Genomic DNA, 15655 nt, shown 5'->3' on the forward strand with positions numbered 1-15655 from the left:
TAATGAGAACCACTGGGAATAATTTATTGCTTGGAAATGATTCAAGTTTATTATGTTGTTCAAGAGTTAAACTGCCCTATCAGATTATTATTGCTACTGAACGATCAAATGGCTTTTGGGTTGCAACTTTAATTAACTAAACAGCTGTACACGTCACTGTTACCTTAATAGCAAATTTTACTCTTCATTGTATAACAAAGTTCTAGGCCACGCCCTAGCTCCAACGTGTTTTACAGATATCTTAATAAATAATGCTCCCAGTAAAGCTATCCATCACTTAAGGCTTTCATTCTCAGAAAAACAAATGGTTTGATATGAGAAATACGCAAATGAATTTTTTTTATCTACGTACTGAATCATTCCACTCAATCACAATACGCAAGCACTGAAGTTTCTCAGAACTTAATTTTCATTCAATAATGATAAAAAGAAATAAAAGATGGATATTTTGAAAATGCATAAGTTTGCTTTCCTCAAAGTGTTATCTCCAAACTGAAAGCTTAAAAATTCTAATTTTACAAATGTTATAAATTAGCCAATTTTGGAGAAAGCATTATAGATTAATGACAGATATGTCCTGATAATAAGTTATGGGGCCTAACGAGGCCTTTCATACATACAAGAGTGTATGAGAGTTTGCTCACAGAATGTGGACATCACTACTAAAACCAAGAAGAGGTGGTGAGGAGTAATGCTGGTGCTATACAGTGACTTCCTTTGTTTGCATCTTCAGAAACAGCTCTACTTCCATATCTTTATTTTTCCCTTTCAGGGTTCTTTGGAAGACCTTGACCTGGAGTTACATGCCAACATCGGTGGGAATGGGAGTCACTCTCGGGGTTTCATAACCGACTCTTGTTGTTCAGCATGCCAAAGGCTCAGCCTAAGAGTCTGGCTCAGATTTGGAAGCCTAGGAACTTGGGGCTCTGGAGAAGGGTGGATCGAGGGGCAGTGTTATGGCAGGAGACCCATGTTATGGCAGGGGAGTCAGGATATCTGCTGTGCCTTTGCGATCTTCTGGCACAGAGCTCGGAAAAAGCGATGTAACAGATCTTTAACATCGTAAACTAGTGGGGAAACATGACAAACAATTCGCTCGCTGGGAAACCAGACACCTCCTTCTCCCTTATTAGGAAGAGAGCCTGTGGTATGTCATATACAGGGTGAAATGCGAAGTCTTTGGGGTAATTACAAGTCTGTGTCTTTGCTATTGCTTTGCTCATGCTCAAGTGCTCAGTGGCAGGTGCCGATGCTTTTTTTCTGACCGTGGGGGAAGGGAGGAATTGTTACTTGCTGCCACTTACGGGAGGGAGGGAGGGAGGGAGGGGAGCCGGGGGAACTCTGGAGTTCTAACATTTAACTGCTGTTCATTCTTTGGGGCACTTCTGTTTTCATGGATGGTTGCAAAGAAAGTGTATTTCGGAATGTATATTGTATATATTTCTGACATTAAATTGGACCTCTGAACTGAGGCAATGACAGAATCTGAGAAGTGTATTTTTGCACCTGAACAAAATCTTTTGGCAAATTTCTGGAATAAATTCTAAAACAGAACTTACATGGATTGATGAATATCAATCACTGGCCATTTTTAAAAAGGATTGTAAAATGATTTCTAAAATACACAAGCTTCACAAAATTATATTTAAAAAAAATAAACCAAAATATGGAACACAGTTTGCTTTAATGACCAAAGTATTCCACTTCTAATGCATCTATTAATTATCTGCTCCAAACAATTACACAAAAACCATTCACCTTTGATTTCTGAATTTTATAATCACAGTAAGAAAATACAGAAAACTTAATGAGCAGTGTAAGTGTTTTCCTGAAGATGTATCATCAGCAAGTTCATACATCTACAGCAATTTTAATTAACTTAAAAATAATATTTCAAGATAGTCATCTAAATTTGGTAACCGTTTTTTTAAGACGTACATGTTGGTTGACGTTTCACCCCAAATAAAATTGTCTTAAATTCATTTGTTGTTCCAAGCCAAGCTTTCCCAAAGGATAGTAATCTTAATAATTAAATGCAAAGTTCGGTCATATTATGAGAGAGGCATATTCAATTTAAGCTTATTGGACACAAATCAAATGATTTTGTTTAAGAACTGCTAACAGTGTTATTGCTACATTACTAACGATTCATATAAACACACAAGCAGGGTTGCTCTTTCTATATTTTTAGCAACTGCAGGATATTCTCAGTAACTTTATTAAAGGATTTTATGTACATGAATTTACTGCACTTCCAAAAACATTTTTGGCTTTAGCCACTTGTTTGTTGATGACCTTAGTTTATGGTGTAATGAAGCACAGTATTACAGCTACTTCCAAACCATAAATTGAGAAACTTTGAACTTTACTGTGCTCACAGACTTCTTCATCAAGTTATGGTATTGGTACACTGTTTGTAACTATATGTTATAATTATGTGGTTTAGGCAGTTTTTTTAGTCTTGGTTTGTCCTGTGTTTTGTGATATCACACCGGAGGAAATAATGTATCATTTCTTAATGCATGCATTACTAAATGACAATAAAAGACTATGTGTCTTCATAATCATCATCATCATAAATTTTCAGAGACCCTCATGTTCAGCTATACCCAAGTATCTTTGATATTGTGCCTTCACATGGAACGATGCCACATTTTAATGTTTTTGTTTCCTCAATTGGATTCCAACTTTTCAAACTCAGGCATGTCAAATGCAATGTGGATATCAAACCATTGTGCTTAGATTACTATTGTCTTATTTATCAGCTTTAGACACTTCACTTGAACTGGATCAATAATGAGGCATCATCTTCAAATACTAATATATTCTAATTAACCTTCCATGATCTGAGAGCTTTCTGATCAACCAAGGTTACTAATCTGCTAAATTTATTTGGAGTGAAATTTATGTTGGGTTCTTCCATGGCAATGCAAAACTAATGTCAAGTTTTACAATAGCATTTACAGAGCTGACCTATCAAATAGGGTGGAAATGTTCAGAAGATGAAGTCAGATGAAGTAATATCATTCCAAATTAATTCCAAATGTCCTGCTTCTGTATAATGACATGTTCAAAATCTAGCATTGCTATTTTTACATCAATAAAGTTAAAAGTAAATTTATTATCAAAGTATACATGCTACCATATCCTACTTCGAGATTCATTTGCTTGCACAGGTGTTTACAGGAAAAAACTCAATTGTACAATATTTAATAATCAACTACACTGTAGTTATATCAGAATCCAATATAATGCATATGGAGGCATCACAACTTTGAATGACATCCATATTAATTCCTGATATCTATTTACACCATTAAAGTTATTTTCCACTATCTAATGGCAAGTTTAAATCTCAAATAGAGTTAAATATTCCAGATATTTATCAAGCTTATACACTTGCGGGCAGATCAAATATTACCCATATAACCTATGCAGAGATAAATAAGGTAGCATAACTCAGTAGTTCTAACTCCGAATAAATACATTGAAAACTAAACAAAATCTGTTTTGCCTCAATGAAGATTAAGCTGATACACAGAAAGATTTAAAAATTCAGATTAAGTATCAAGTGATATTTACAGCAAAAAGTAAGAGGATTAAATTAAAAATCAGTAGTAAAAAATTAGCAGTTAACTGGATACGATATCTGGTGCATTTCTTCAAAACAAGTTTTAAAGTGTATCAGTTCATGTGGTTTGTTTTCTTTTTGCCAAAGCAATAGTTACATTTTATTAAATATGCTACTGCTTATGCTTACAATGTGAGTAAGGTGCCATGGAATCAAAACAAAATTAAAGTGAAGCAGACAGATTTTTGCACTGGCTTAGAAAGTTCAGAAAAAAGCAGCTGCTCAAAATCACAAATAAATTAGCTTATTGTCAATCAGTTCAGATTTTCTATACTTGAGCCAAAGAAAATCTTCATAGATGCCATTGTCTTGAGCAGTCCACAATATTCAGCTCAATTCTGTGATTACCAAGTGAATACAGGTTGTACCCCTTAGCTGAAATACTTGAGGCCAGAAGTGCTTTCTTCAGATTTTGGAATACATGAGGTAGCCATATTTCTGACTGAATTTATGTACTACCAGTAAGCTGTCTTACATTTGCTTATCACACAGGTACTTAACAGTAACAATTACGTACCATGAATATAATGTGTCCAGAGTAACAAAAGCAGCACAGCAACATTGGGAGACTACCCAAATCAGCTACTGAACAAGCAATGGCAGGCTTTCAGTCTCCACCTAATGAAACTTAATGATTTTTTCTGCTGCTTCGTGATCAGCAGGTTCGTTACCTCTTAAAATTTTTTTAAACTTTAAAAATTTAATGCTATGCCTTTTCTTAAATTTCTGCAACCAGCCTGCTGAATATTCACAATTACCTTCAAATTTTAATTCATCACGATTGATCTTCACTCATTTCATGATCAGCACAATGTTATGGGTGAGTCCTGGGCTGGAGGTCTCGCTCACTTACGGAAGCTGAAGTGTCTTCCTTAGCCTCTCCGTTCCAGGTGGAGTGATCGCTGTATGACCACTGTTTGGCTTGTCAGGCAGGAGTTCACTCACATTTGACCTCTCCGACACTACCATGCCATAGCAATGCCTTCAAGTGGCATCCCTGTTCTTATGGAGTTTGCTATGCTACAGTGTGATCGAGTGTCCAGCAGTATAACTGGGAGGGCAGGCAGGGCTCAGCCTTCATTGGCAGCCAGCCTAGGAGAAGCCCAACTCAGATTCCAAACCTGGGTAGATGGGATGCATTAGCCTTGCCAAGCAGTCTAGGAGAAGGAAAACTTTGATACTTCTCCTACAGCCTTGCAGTCACCGCAGTCATCACAACTTGCTGTCCCACTGTGGAACGTGCCCCGGCCTAAAGAGTGGAACTGGTCTGCGTGCACCAATCCTCACTATAAACCTACACAACCCAGGCAGGAAGAAAAGTCCAACAGCAATGGTCATTTTCCTTCCAGATCTTTGCAAGGACCAACCATCATCATCACACCGTTAAGCGGCACATGTTCACTCCAACACTGACAAATCCTTGTTTTAAAAAAAAAATACTCCATAGAGATCCTCATTTTTCACTTTATGCTATGTTTTTCTATTTATTCATTAATTCCTGCTCATTACACATCCGAACTCTATGTTTATTTGGATTTCCTGCATCTGCAGATTTTCTCACATTTCAGAACTGTCTGTGATATGCAGAGACCTGTGCATTGCCTGGGAATCTTCCCAGTGCCTTTTGGAATTTTCCATTTGTGACATCATGTTAGCACTCAAAAATCTGGATTTCAGAATTTCGGATAAGAGGTATTCAACCTGTATCTTAAATATCAATTTTCAACTCAATCAGTTCAGAATCTGAAAGTAATTATGCTTTGAAATTATATAATCTGCAAGTAATCAGAAATAGTCATAATTATGGTAATCATCTGAATCCACACAAAAAGTACACCCCAGTAGATCTTGGCTTTTACAATCTTAGCATATTACTTCTTTAGTATAGTAGTTGTTTTGTAAGTAACTTTTATTTGTTGAAGCAGAGCAAACTATTTCCCTATTCCCTGTCTCAGCTAATATGTATCAGTTTTACCATGTAGGCATCATATCTGGGAACCATACCCTTCCCAGATATTTGGAAACCTCCCAGTGGATTTGTTCCACATTATATTTCTCATCTGGTATCAGCACTTCCTCCATGATGGATAGTTGAGTTAATCGTCCTCCACACAGCTTCACAAATTCTACAAATGCACTGCATGAAACCTCGCATTCACCCAGGCCCATGGCAGTTAGGTTTTTGCAGCGCTTTGCAATGCAAATGAGCTCGTCATCCAGAGGCCGATGACCATTTGCACAGACCACCAGCTCAATAAGTCTTGGACAGTTCATTCCAATACGACCCAACATTTCCTTACTGACTGCACGGCCAAAGTAGATGTGTGTGACTGGAGTCTCATCGTGGAAAAATGGGTCAAACTCTTCTTCATACAGAAAGAAGTACATGACGATGTTGACTTTTGGAGAGTGTTTAACAAGAGCATCCCAGCTACTTTTTTTTATGCTGTGGAATTGGGTCTGTCCAGGGTTCTCACTCACCACATCAATGCGAAGGTGTTCCAGGTGAACATGTTTTTCACTGGAAAGAGCTAATAGCAATTCATCGCTCAAAAGGTAATAATTTAGTGCCAGCTCCCTGAGTCCATAGCATTGGTCTGCCACACAAAGAATGCCTGTGTACATTATAAAACACAATATTTAAAGAAAAGCAAGAATTCAGTCAATTAAAAAAACACAACTAAATCAAGGGCAATTTGAACAAAATTCTAAGAGGGAATTGACTGCATATGCAGAGAAAGGATCAAGATGAAATATGGATAGGCATTAATATAAAATTAGTAACTTCCCCCACAATGTAGTGGTACTATCAGTTTCAAGTTCAGCAATGAGTCATGTGATTTGTGAAATATTACCGCTCCAAATCCTTAAAAAATTACTTCAGACCCTTTTTTTAAAAAAACACATAATCACATTCTTAGCATTAATGATTACACACAGGTGGCCATTTGGCACATCACACCTGCACTGGTTCTCTACTTCCATGTCATGGCTTTTTCCCTAGCCTTGTATATTTATCCGATTTACTTTTGATGGTCTCATGGATCTTGCCTCCACATCACTTGCAGGCAGCATATTCCAGATTCCAACCATGGTAAAATGTTTTTCCTTTTTGTTATTTGTAATTCTCTTACCCTTCAAATTTATACACTCTTGAACCAGAGGGGATAGCTTCACTTGCCCCATCACTGAACTGCTCCAAAAACCTATGGACTCACTTTCCAGGATTCTTCATAAATAATATTTATTATGATTTTTTCTTTTTGTATTTGTAGTTTGTTTTTTTTTTGCACATTGGTTGTGCCCATCCTGTTGGGTGTGGTCTTTCATTGATTCTATTTGCTGTGGTTGCCTGCAGGAAAATGAATCTCAGGGTTGTATACGGTGACATTAATGTACTTTGATAATAAATTTACTTTGACTTCTCTTTGAACATGACCCCATCCTTAAATCCTCCGACTCTCCTTCTCACTTAATACATTCCTGTCAAATATCGCCTCAAGATAAACAGAGAAACAGAAACGTGGAATAGTACAGCATAGGGACAGGCCCTTGAACCTACAATGCTAGTTTAATTGGTTCGGTATAGCAATCAAATGACCAACTAAACTACTCCCTTCTGCCTACACAAAGTTCATATCCTTCCATTTCCTTCACATTCATCTGTTTAACTAAACATCCTTTAAAAGCCCCTAACATATCTGCATCTACCATCGCCCAAGGCAGTGCACTTGACACAACCAGCAATCTCTTAAAAAAACTTACCTTTACGTTCTTTTAAATTTACCCGCTTACCTTAAGTGCATGCCCTCTAGTATTAGATATTCATCTCTGGGAAAATAAAGATACTGTCTGTTCACTCTATCTATGCCTCTCATAATCTTATAAACTTCTATCAGATCTTCTCTCAGCCTTTGCCTCTCCAGAGAAAACAACCCAGTTTGTCTGACCTCTCGTATTGCACATGCTCGCTAATCCAAGTAGCACCCTGGTAAGCCTCTTATTGAAAATGATAGGGAAACACCAGAGAGGGCTGTGTGAGGAATGTCAGGAAGAGGAGTCAGTAGAACATGTAGTTCTGAGTTGCAGGAAGTATGGGATACAGAGAGAGATGATGAGAATTAATCTAAGTGAACTGGGGGTGCAGGAACTCACATTAAAAGGGTTACTGGGCATGGGTGAGAGAGCACAGGTTAGGGTATTTTTAACTTTTCTAAAGGGGTACAGAGGGTTTTTTTTTATAGGATATGATGAGTAAGCAAGAATAGGGTACTAGGATGGCCAAAGATGGATAAAGTGTAGGTGGGTGGGTGGAAGAGAGAGCGAGAGAGAGAGCGAGAGAGAGAGAGCGAGAGAGAGCGAGAGAGAGCGAGAGAGAGCGAGAGAGAGCGAGAGAGAGCGAGAGAGAGCGAGAGAGAGCGAGAGAGAGCGAGAGAGAGAGAGAGAGAGAGAGAGAGAGAGAGAGAGACAGACAGACAGACAGACAGACAGACAGACAGACAGAGAGAACACGCTGTGTGTGTAACTTCTGCAGGTTACCCCAGAAAGTCCCTGTACAAACACTACCTTGGGATGGAAGATATGCCCAGCATCCTTCAGCAAAGCTATCAGACAATTCTTATTGCATTCTTTCTCTATCATCTTGTTAAACAAAACAGATGCAGGGAGAACACAAAAGTGATTTTACTTGTAAAATTAGATCCATGAGAAAAACACTAGGTACTAGGTAAAGCAAGATTAATTTGTCAGATGTAATGCCCAAATTCTTTCAAAACAATAAATATACTGTAAATAAACTGATGCACTTTTGCAAACTATTCAGAAAGTAGCAACAGTTTAACTCAACACCATCTTTAGGATGATAGAATAGCCAACATAATTTCTGAATGAACTGATTTAAAAATGAATTTCTAATTATTAAATAAAGATTAGATAGCATGATGTTAAACATCTTAAGTGGTGGGGTGGGTAGAAAATTAAGATTCAATAGCTTCCCAGAATCAGTATTACTAGAATAGAAACATTTTGGGCACACTACTGCAGTACTCCAAAATATTTATTGATGAATTGCAAATTACATTGTACACCAGGATTTACCTGCAGGTGAAACATGAGGGCAGCTGCTCATTTTCAACAGTTTCAGAGTGTCACTGTTATTAGCCACCAAAACTTTCAGAGATGGATCGTCTACTGGTGTGTCATCAATCTTGATTGACGAAAGCGATTTAGAGTTCACAAACACCACAGTCAGAGCTGATACGAAGCGTGACTATGAAAACAAAGTTTACAATGAATGCTACGTAATAAGCAAGAACTTTAAAAGGAATAAAACTGGAAAAAGTACCTTTGACAAATTCATAAAACTAGGTCTTGCTGTGGAAATCAGTCCCAGGGTCTTTATGGAACAGTTGACCAGCTGTGAAAGAATATCACAAGCTGCCTCTGCAGACTCAGTGCTACTGTCAACCTAGTAAAGACAAGAAGCAGACCTTAAGTTAAGCCGAACAAAGCAATTACATCTTTGATTCAGTAATTAAAGTTTCAAAGAACACAAACATCCACAGCAATCAAGATGAAATTGGTACACACTTATGCCTTAATAAAATACTAGAACTGGATTTAATATTAAAATTGTCTGACCGCATAGCTTGCCTGAGCACAATGCAAAATTACCTCTGACACCACCTAATCTATCAAAAATGCATGGAAAAATTTTGCTCACATCACATCTAGTACAAATGTACCACTGATAACTTAGCATCCCAAACTACTCCACAATATCAAAACAAAACCTGACACCAAAAAGGTAAACAGACAAATGTCCAAAGATCTGGTCAAACAGATAGCTTTTAGTATTGACTTGAAGGAGAAAGACCACAACTGGATAGCATGGGCACAGGGTCAGCACTGGAGAAAATTAGAGAGATAAAGGCCAAGTCAATGGAAACTTGAAAACAAGGCATCAGTGCATTCAGAACTGGTATGAATAATATGAAAAATAAGTTTGAATAAATTCAAATTTATGTAAGGTAGATCACCAACAGCACAATGATGTGGTCAAGCTTAGAGATTTCTGCAAATCGACAGAGCTAGTAACCAGAGACTGAATGTTATGAAGGTGAAACAACAATCAACTGAAGGAATACAGCAGGTCTAACAGCATCTGGGTGATGAAAGAACCTGTTAACATTGAGTAGGAAGTCTAAATTGGGACCCTGCATGAAGGTGACTGTTGGCAACTTGGTAATAGTCAGAAACTCATCTCAATGCAAAATGGTATGTTGTAGTTGCAAAATGGTTGATTACACTTGGGGCAGGATGGTGTTAACGGTTAGCACCATCATAGCAGGAATCAAAAGCAATGGTTTTGGTTCTCTGCATTTAGCTGGAAGAAATTTACTCATCTAGAGCTGGAAGAAAGATCACTCATCTACGGCTGGAAAGTGGACAAGCAACGTGACAAAAAATTATGGGCATTTTGAGAGTCACTAAATGGAAAAAAAGTTCAGACCTTTGGACATTGTTAAAGATTAACACAGATTACACGAGGTTAACAGAGAAGTTACAGGACAAGGATAAGTGCAGGGTGAAAAAGTGACAGAAGAAATGAGAAAGGAGGCCATGTGATGACTCTTTAAGCTTCAAACAAATGTATCAAATGCAGCCAGGAAAGGCCAGTCCACTGAGATGGAACTCACAGCAGCAATCCTGAATATTTGTTTTCCTACAGATTTAGAGGATTTCCAGGACTCTTGGGATGAAGAAAATCTAATAGTTGTTCAGTTAGCCCATCCTTTTCCACATTAAACCGAATACAAAAATAACACTACACGATTTTGATAGAATTGCAATAACTCCATTACTGATAATCTTCTTCTGCACCATATAACGAAACTGAAATATTCAAATTTCCTCCTTGCACAATAATAACCAATTCAAAGAATATTAATTAGAACAAAATTAATGACCTAGGCTTTCAATTATCTCCCTTAATAACCATTTTCAAAAAACTTACATGAGTAGTCAGTATCTCATAGCATACTTTTGATGTTCATATTGTCAATATCCTACATGAAAGTCTTCAAAAGGTTCTGACTAACAGCTGCAACTGCACTACCGAGCATAGTATTCTTCTAGTCTCATCATCCAAACATCAGAAGGAAGAACCTGCTCTGTCCAGTGATCCCAGATCATAACATCCATATGCCCCATCACTGCAGTTAAATATAACCTACATTTTTCTATCTTCACAGCCCTAGCTCAGCAAATGCTTCCAAAATGAGAAAGTAAACCAATTTAGAGGCTGAAGATATTAAACAAGGATTAAAAATAGGAAAAACAGGACAATAATTCAAATCTGAAGAGCAAGGATTGATGTGAATTCACTTTAGCTTGAACAATATTCTAAATATTACTGTCAATTCTTGTTTGGTATCATTTAGTCCCCTAAATTGGATTTAATTCTCATTCTGGCAAAACTTCCTTATTACATTGGACTGCAAGTTTTGATCTTTGTCCAAGGATTCCACAGAGACTCGAGTACACTGGCAAAAGTATCACAAAATGAGTCATAGATTTACAAAAAATTGCAAAAATATATAATGGAATGAAGGTTTAAACAACTTTACTCGTCCACTAGATATCCTTGCAATTAAAAAAAATACATACAAAATGAAAAAACACTGCAGCATTCCTTGTCCACAAGCCTTTTATATCCCAGACCCTACAGGACAGTATTCTAACTCCAGCCAAATCAGTAAGTGTTGTTCTTTACAAACTTACAGTACCACTTGAATTACTTCTTAATTTAAAACTAAAGATTTGTATATCTTAACACCAAGTTATAGTGGCTGCTCTGTCCTTGTACATCCTCTTCCAACTATCACCTTTCTCTGCACTGAGAGACATCAAGCTGCCCTTTGCCTTCTAAAAGAAAGTATTCTTCATATTTAACCATGCAGTTGATTTTAATTCCATTTTCATGCAGAGTAACATTGCCAAACCTCAACTAATTATTTAACACAGGTCTCAATAAGAATAACAGAAGCCAAACTCAAACTACTCTTCCAGAATAGGAGGGTATCATTTAAAAGAGTTAAACATTTAGCAATAAAAAAAAAATTCAAGATAATGAGAATATGGAACTCTTCCCACAGAAGTTTTTGTATGGATCAAATGGGAAAAAAAATCTTAACTTAGTTGACAGGTCATAGAGTCAGAGAAAAGTACAGCACAGAAACAGGCCCCTCGGCCCATTTAGTCTGTACTGAAAACATTTAAAATGCCTACCCTCACCAACTGCACCAGTACCATTGCCCTCCATATCCCTACTATATGTGTACTTATCCAAACTTTTCTTAAACATTGATATCTAGCTTGCACGTACCACTTGTGCTAGCAGCTCATTCCACACTCACAACCATCTGAGTGAAGTTTCTCCTCATGTTCCCCTCTCGTCTCGTACTTGTCCCATTCAACCTCAGTGGAAAAAGCCTGCTTGCATTTACCTTATCTACTTTGTAAACTCTTATCAAATCTCCCCTCAATCTTCTGTGCTCCAATGAGTAAAGTCCTAACCTATTCAATCTTTCCTTATAACTCAGGTCTTCCAGACCCGGCAACATCCTTATCAATATTCTCTGTACTCTTTCTTCAACCTTACTGAAGAATTAATTTTCAAGTATTGCAATTGACTACAAACTATTTTATAATACCCAAAATATTTACCCATTTTTCATAAACTGTTGCAAACTCAATGGTAATTCTAATTTCAAAATATACGCACAATAGATATTTATGATCACAAGTTCAATTAAAAATACATTATGCTTAAATTCTGCCCTCTCACAACTTAATATTTTTCCTTTACAATATTTTAATTTCATCCCCCCATCCTTATTTTTGCTCTTGCTTGATCCTCTACTTGTGGCCATTGTTTGTATAACACTGCAATTTTGAATTTGTGAATGGTAATTGGGCAGCCTATGGCTTAAAATTTCAAGCACTACAAATACTGCTTCTTTGTTCTGATCCAAACTTTAGAAACTGACTGCAATACTTTCTTTCCTGCCTGAATACTAACACAGTAGTATTAAGACTAAAAAGCTTAAAGAAAGAACACATCTGCAGATACTGAGATTTTTATTCTAGTACAAATGAATACCAAGAGGGTTAAAAAAAAATACATCTCACTCCTCACATGAGCTGCTTGCATTTTCTCCAAGGTTGATATGCATGTTAAAATTTTATTCCGTTGCTCCCAGGACTTTTAGGAAAGGCATAATGAGCAAAAGAACTAGAATCTGTACCTCTGAACATAAAATGATTATCAAATGAAGAGTAGTAACATTAAACATTAAGTAGTAACACTCAACTGTGATTCTTCCACACAGTAAACCAACCTCCTGTGATTCTCTAAATATGCCCCATTGTTCAGGATTAGATGACTATCAGCAGCCTGGAATTCAGAAAAGGACAGCAATGTATTTGCAGTGAGAGAAAGTAAGCAGGAAGAATTAGGTGTCATAAAACATTGACCTCAGAATGACAAAATGATTTGGTCCATACCGTTATTGTCAATAAACAACCTAAATCCCACCTTCTACCATTTACCCATAGTCCTGAAAATCACAACTCTTTAAAAGTATACATCCAGGCATTTCTAAAGTATGGTGAGCTATCGGCCACCATCTCTGGGAGGAATTATTTCTTCATCTCTCCTCCTTCTACCCATTATTTTACATTTATGACCTTTGATCAAAGAAGATAGGTACTTCCTAATTACTCTCCAATACCCTCGATTTAACAAACCTCAATTTAGTTTTCCCACAAGTTCTGCTGTCACAAAGAATATAAGCCCAAGTAATCAGAGTCTTCATATTTTCCATTCCCAGCAACATTTTCATAAATCCCCTTTGTCCCTTTTTCCTGCAATATGATGGCTGGAACAGTAAACAATACCCAAGTCTAATGTGCATTGGAGCCATGTTTTCTTTCTAAACTACACATGATTCTTTACCTTAAAACTGACATATTGCAAATGATCAGCATGCTTTTTGATTATTTGCTGGATTAGATCTGGGTGAGTTGAATTCAAATAGGATGTTGCTGGCTGATTCAGTTCAAATTCAAACCGTCTCCATAGTTCAGGCATGTGAAAGACTTCATTCCATGTTCTACACACTGATGATGCACAAGCCCGATCCACCAATGGCAAGTACTGGAAGATGTGCAGAATTAAATCATAGTGCAGGTTTCCCCAATCTGCATGGGAACTACTCAACGTCTCAATGTCTTGAGCCAAGCCAGTCTTCTGTCTTTTATTTCCCTTATCAACAATGGAAGAAGGCCGGATCCCAACCTTCTGTTTAACTCTGCTCTGCTTCATCCTACAAGATAAGGAAAGAGAATTGGTCATCTTTAATTGAAACAGAGCATTCTCCACTCAATTATAACAAATATTACATCAGTTTTGCACCCACAGTTATTAAACATTTTATTAAACTTTCTATAATGAGATTATATCAAAACTGCATTGAAAAAGTTTGGAAGTGTTTTTAAAAAATTACTTCTCCCTTAGTACCCAAAAGAAAATACATATTGAAATATATTATTTCTGATTTTTTACGAGGATAAAGTCATTGTTGCACATTTTGCTTTTAAAATACTTTAAATGACAAGTGATGCAAATCAGAAATAAACACTTTTTTTCTATCTAATGAAAATTTTAAAAGTTTGTAAAGTGTTAGAAACATAGAAAATAGGTGCAGGAGTAGGCCATTCGGCCCTTCGAGCCTGCACCGCCATTCAGTATGATCATGGCTGATCATCCAACTCAGAACCCTGTACCAGCCTTCCCTCCATACCCCCTGATCCCTTTAGCCACCAGGGCCATATCTAACTCCCTCTTAAATATAGCCAATGGACTGGCCTCAACTATTTCCTGTAGCAGAGAATTCCACAGATTCACCACTCTCTATGTGAAGAAGTTTTTCCTCATCTCGGTCCTAAAAGGCTTCCCCTTTATCCTCAAACTGTGACCCCTCATTCTGGACTTCTCCAACATCGGGAACAATCTTCCTGCATCTAGCCTGTCCAATCCCTTTAGGATTTTATACGTTTCAATAAGAACCCCCCTCAATCTTCTAAATGCCAGTGAGTATAAGCCTAGTCGATCCAGTCTTTCATCATATGAAAGTCCTGCCATCCCAGGAATCAATCTGGTTCTTTTCTCATTCAGCTCAGGGTATTCTCATATGCATTTGCAAACAAAGGAGACACTGCATATGTATTAAAATCACAAGAAAACACAATTAGAACGAGCACAAGTGCAATACAGAAAGAATAAACAAATGTCTATAGTAATAGCTGTTCAAAATCAGTAAGGAGTTTATACATTCTCATGACTACGTGGATTTCCTCCCACAGTCCAAAGACATCCCGGTTAGTAGATTAATTGGGCATTGTAAATTGTTCTGTAATTACGCTAGGATTAAATCGAGGGAACGATTTGAAGGGCCAGCAATTCCTCACTGTATTTCAAAAATATAAAAATACTTATCCACTAAATAAGCAGATCTTTGCAATGTTGGAGGGGACCCAGAAATCCATCAGTCTTACATACAGCCTGTTCTCCCTCTCTCTTTGTAACTCTGACTCAACATACAATGTCTTATAAAAGTACTCTATTCAGCACCCAACCCTGTGTTCACATAACTATTACAACCAGGGATTTTGATCAATTCAATGGAGAATTTTTATTTGTGACTAACATGTTCATTTTTTCATAGTAGAGCCCAAAACACATAAAATTGAAGAAGCATGAAAAACTAAAAATTCAAAACCTGAAGTGTCAGCAATTCAAAAACATTCATCTCCCTTTGCTCTGTACTTAGTTGAACCAGCTCACAGTTATTACAGCCAGCGGCCCTTTAGGATAAATCTCGATTAGCTTTGCACAAGGTGACGGGGCAAGGTTTGCCCATTCCTCCTTGCAAAATTATTAAAGACGTGCAGTGGACAGCA

At 37.2% G+C, this 15655-nt stretch overlaps 1 protein-coding gene across 2 annotated transcripts in view; it reads right to left on the bottom strand.

Annotated features, from left to right (window-relative positions):
- Positions 1 to 1674: 1674 nt before the first annotated feature.
- Positions 1675 to 15655, bottom strand: part of LOC140200491 (F-box/LRR-repeat protein 3-like) — a 28673-nt gene continuing 14692 nt past the window's right edge. For both annotated transcript variants that reach the window (XM_072263894.1, XM_072263895.1), the window contains 4 exons: positions 13650 to 14019; positions 8976 to 9098; positions 8729 to 8900; positions 1675 to 6246 (listed from right to left, as the gene is read on the bottom strand). In XM_072263894.1, coding sequence (XP_072119995.1) covers positions 5603 to 6246; positions 8729 to 8900; positions 8976 to 9098; positions 13650 to 14018 — 1308 coding nt within the window. In that variant the 5' untranslated portion in view covers position 14019 and the 3' untranslated portion in view covers positions 1675 to 5602. The remainder of the gene's footprint in view (positions 6247 to 8728; positions 8901 to 8975; positions 9099 to 13649; positions 14020 to 15655) is intronic.

The sequence above is a fragment of the Mobula birostris genome, chromosome 7 (assembly GCF_030028105.1).
Source record: "Mobula birostris isolate sMobBir1 chromosome 7, sMobBir1.hap1, whole genome shotgun sequence".
Taxonomy (NCBI): Eukaryota; Metazoa; Chordata; class Chondrichthyes; order Myliobatiformes; family Myliobatidae; genus Mobula; species Mobula birostris.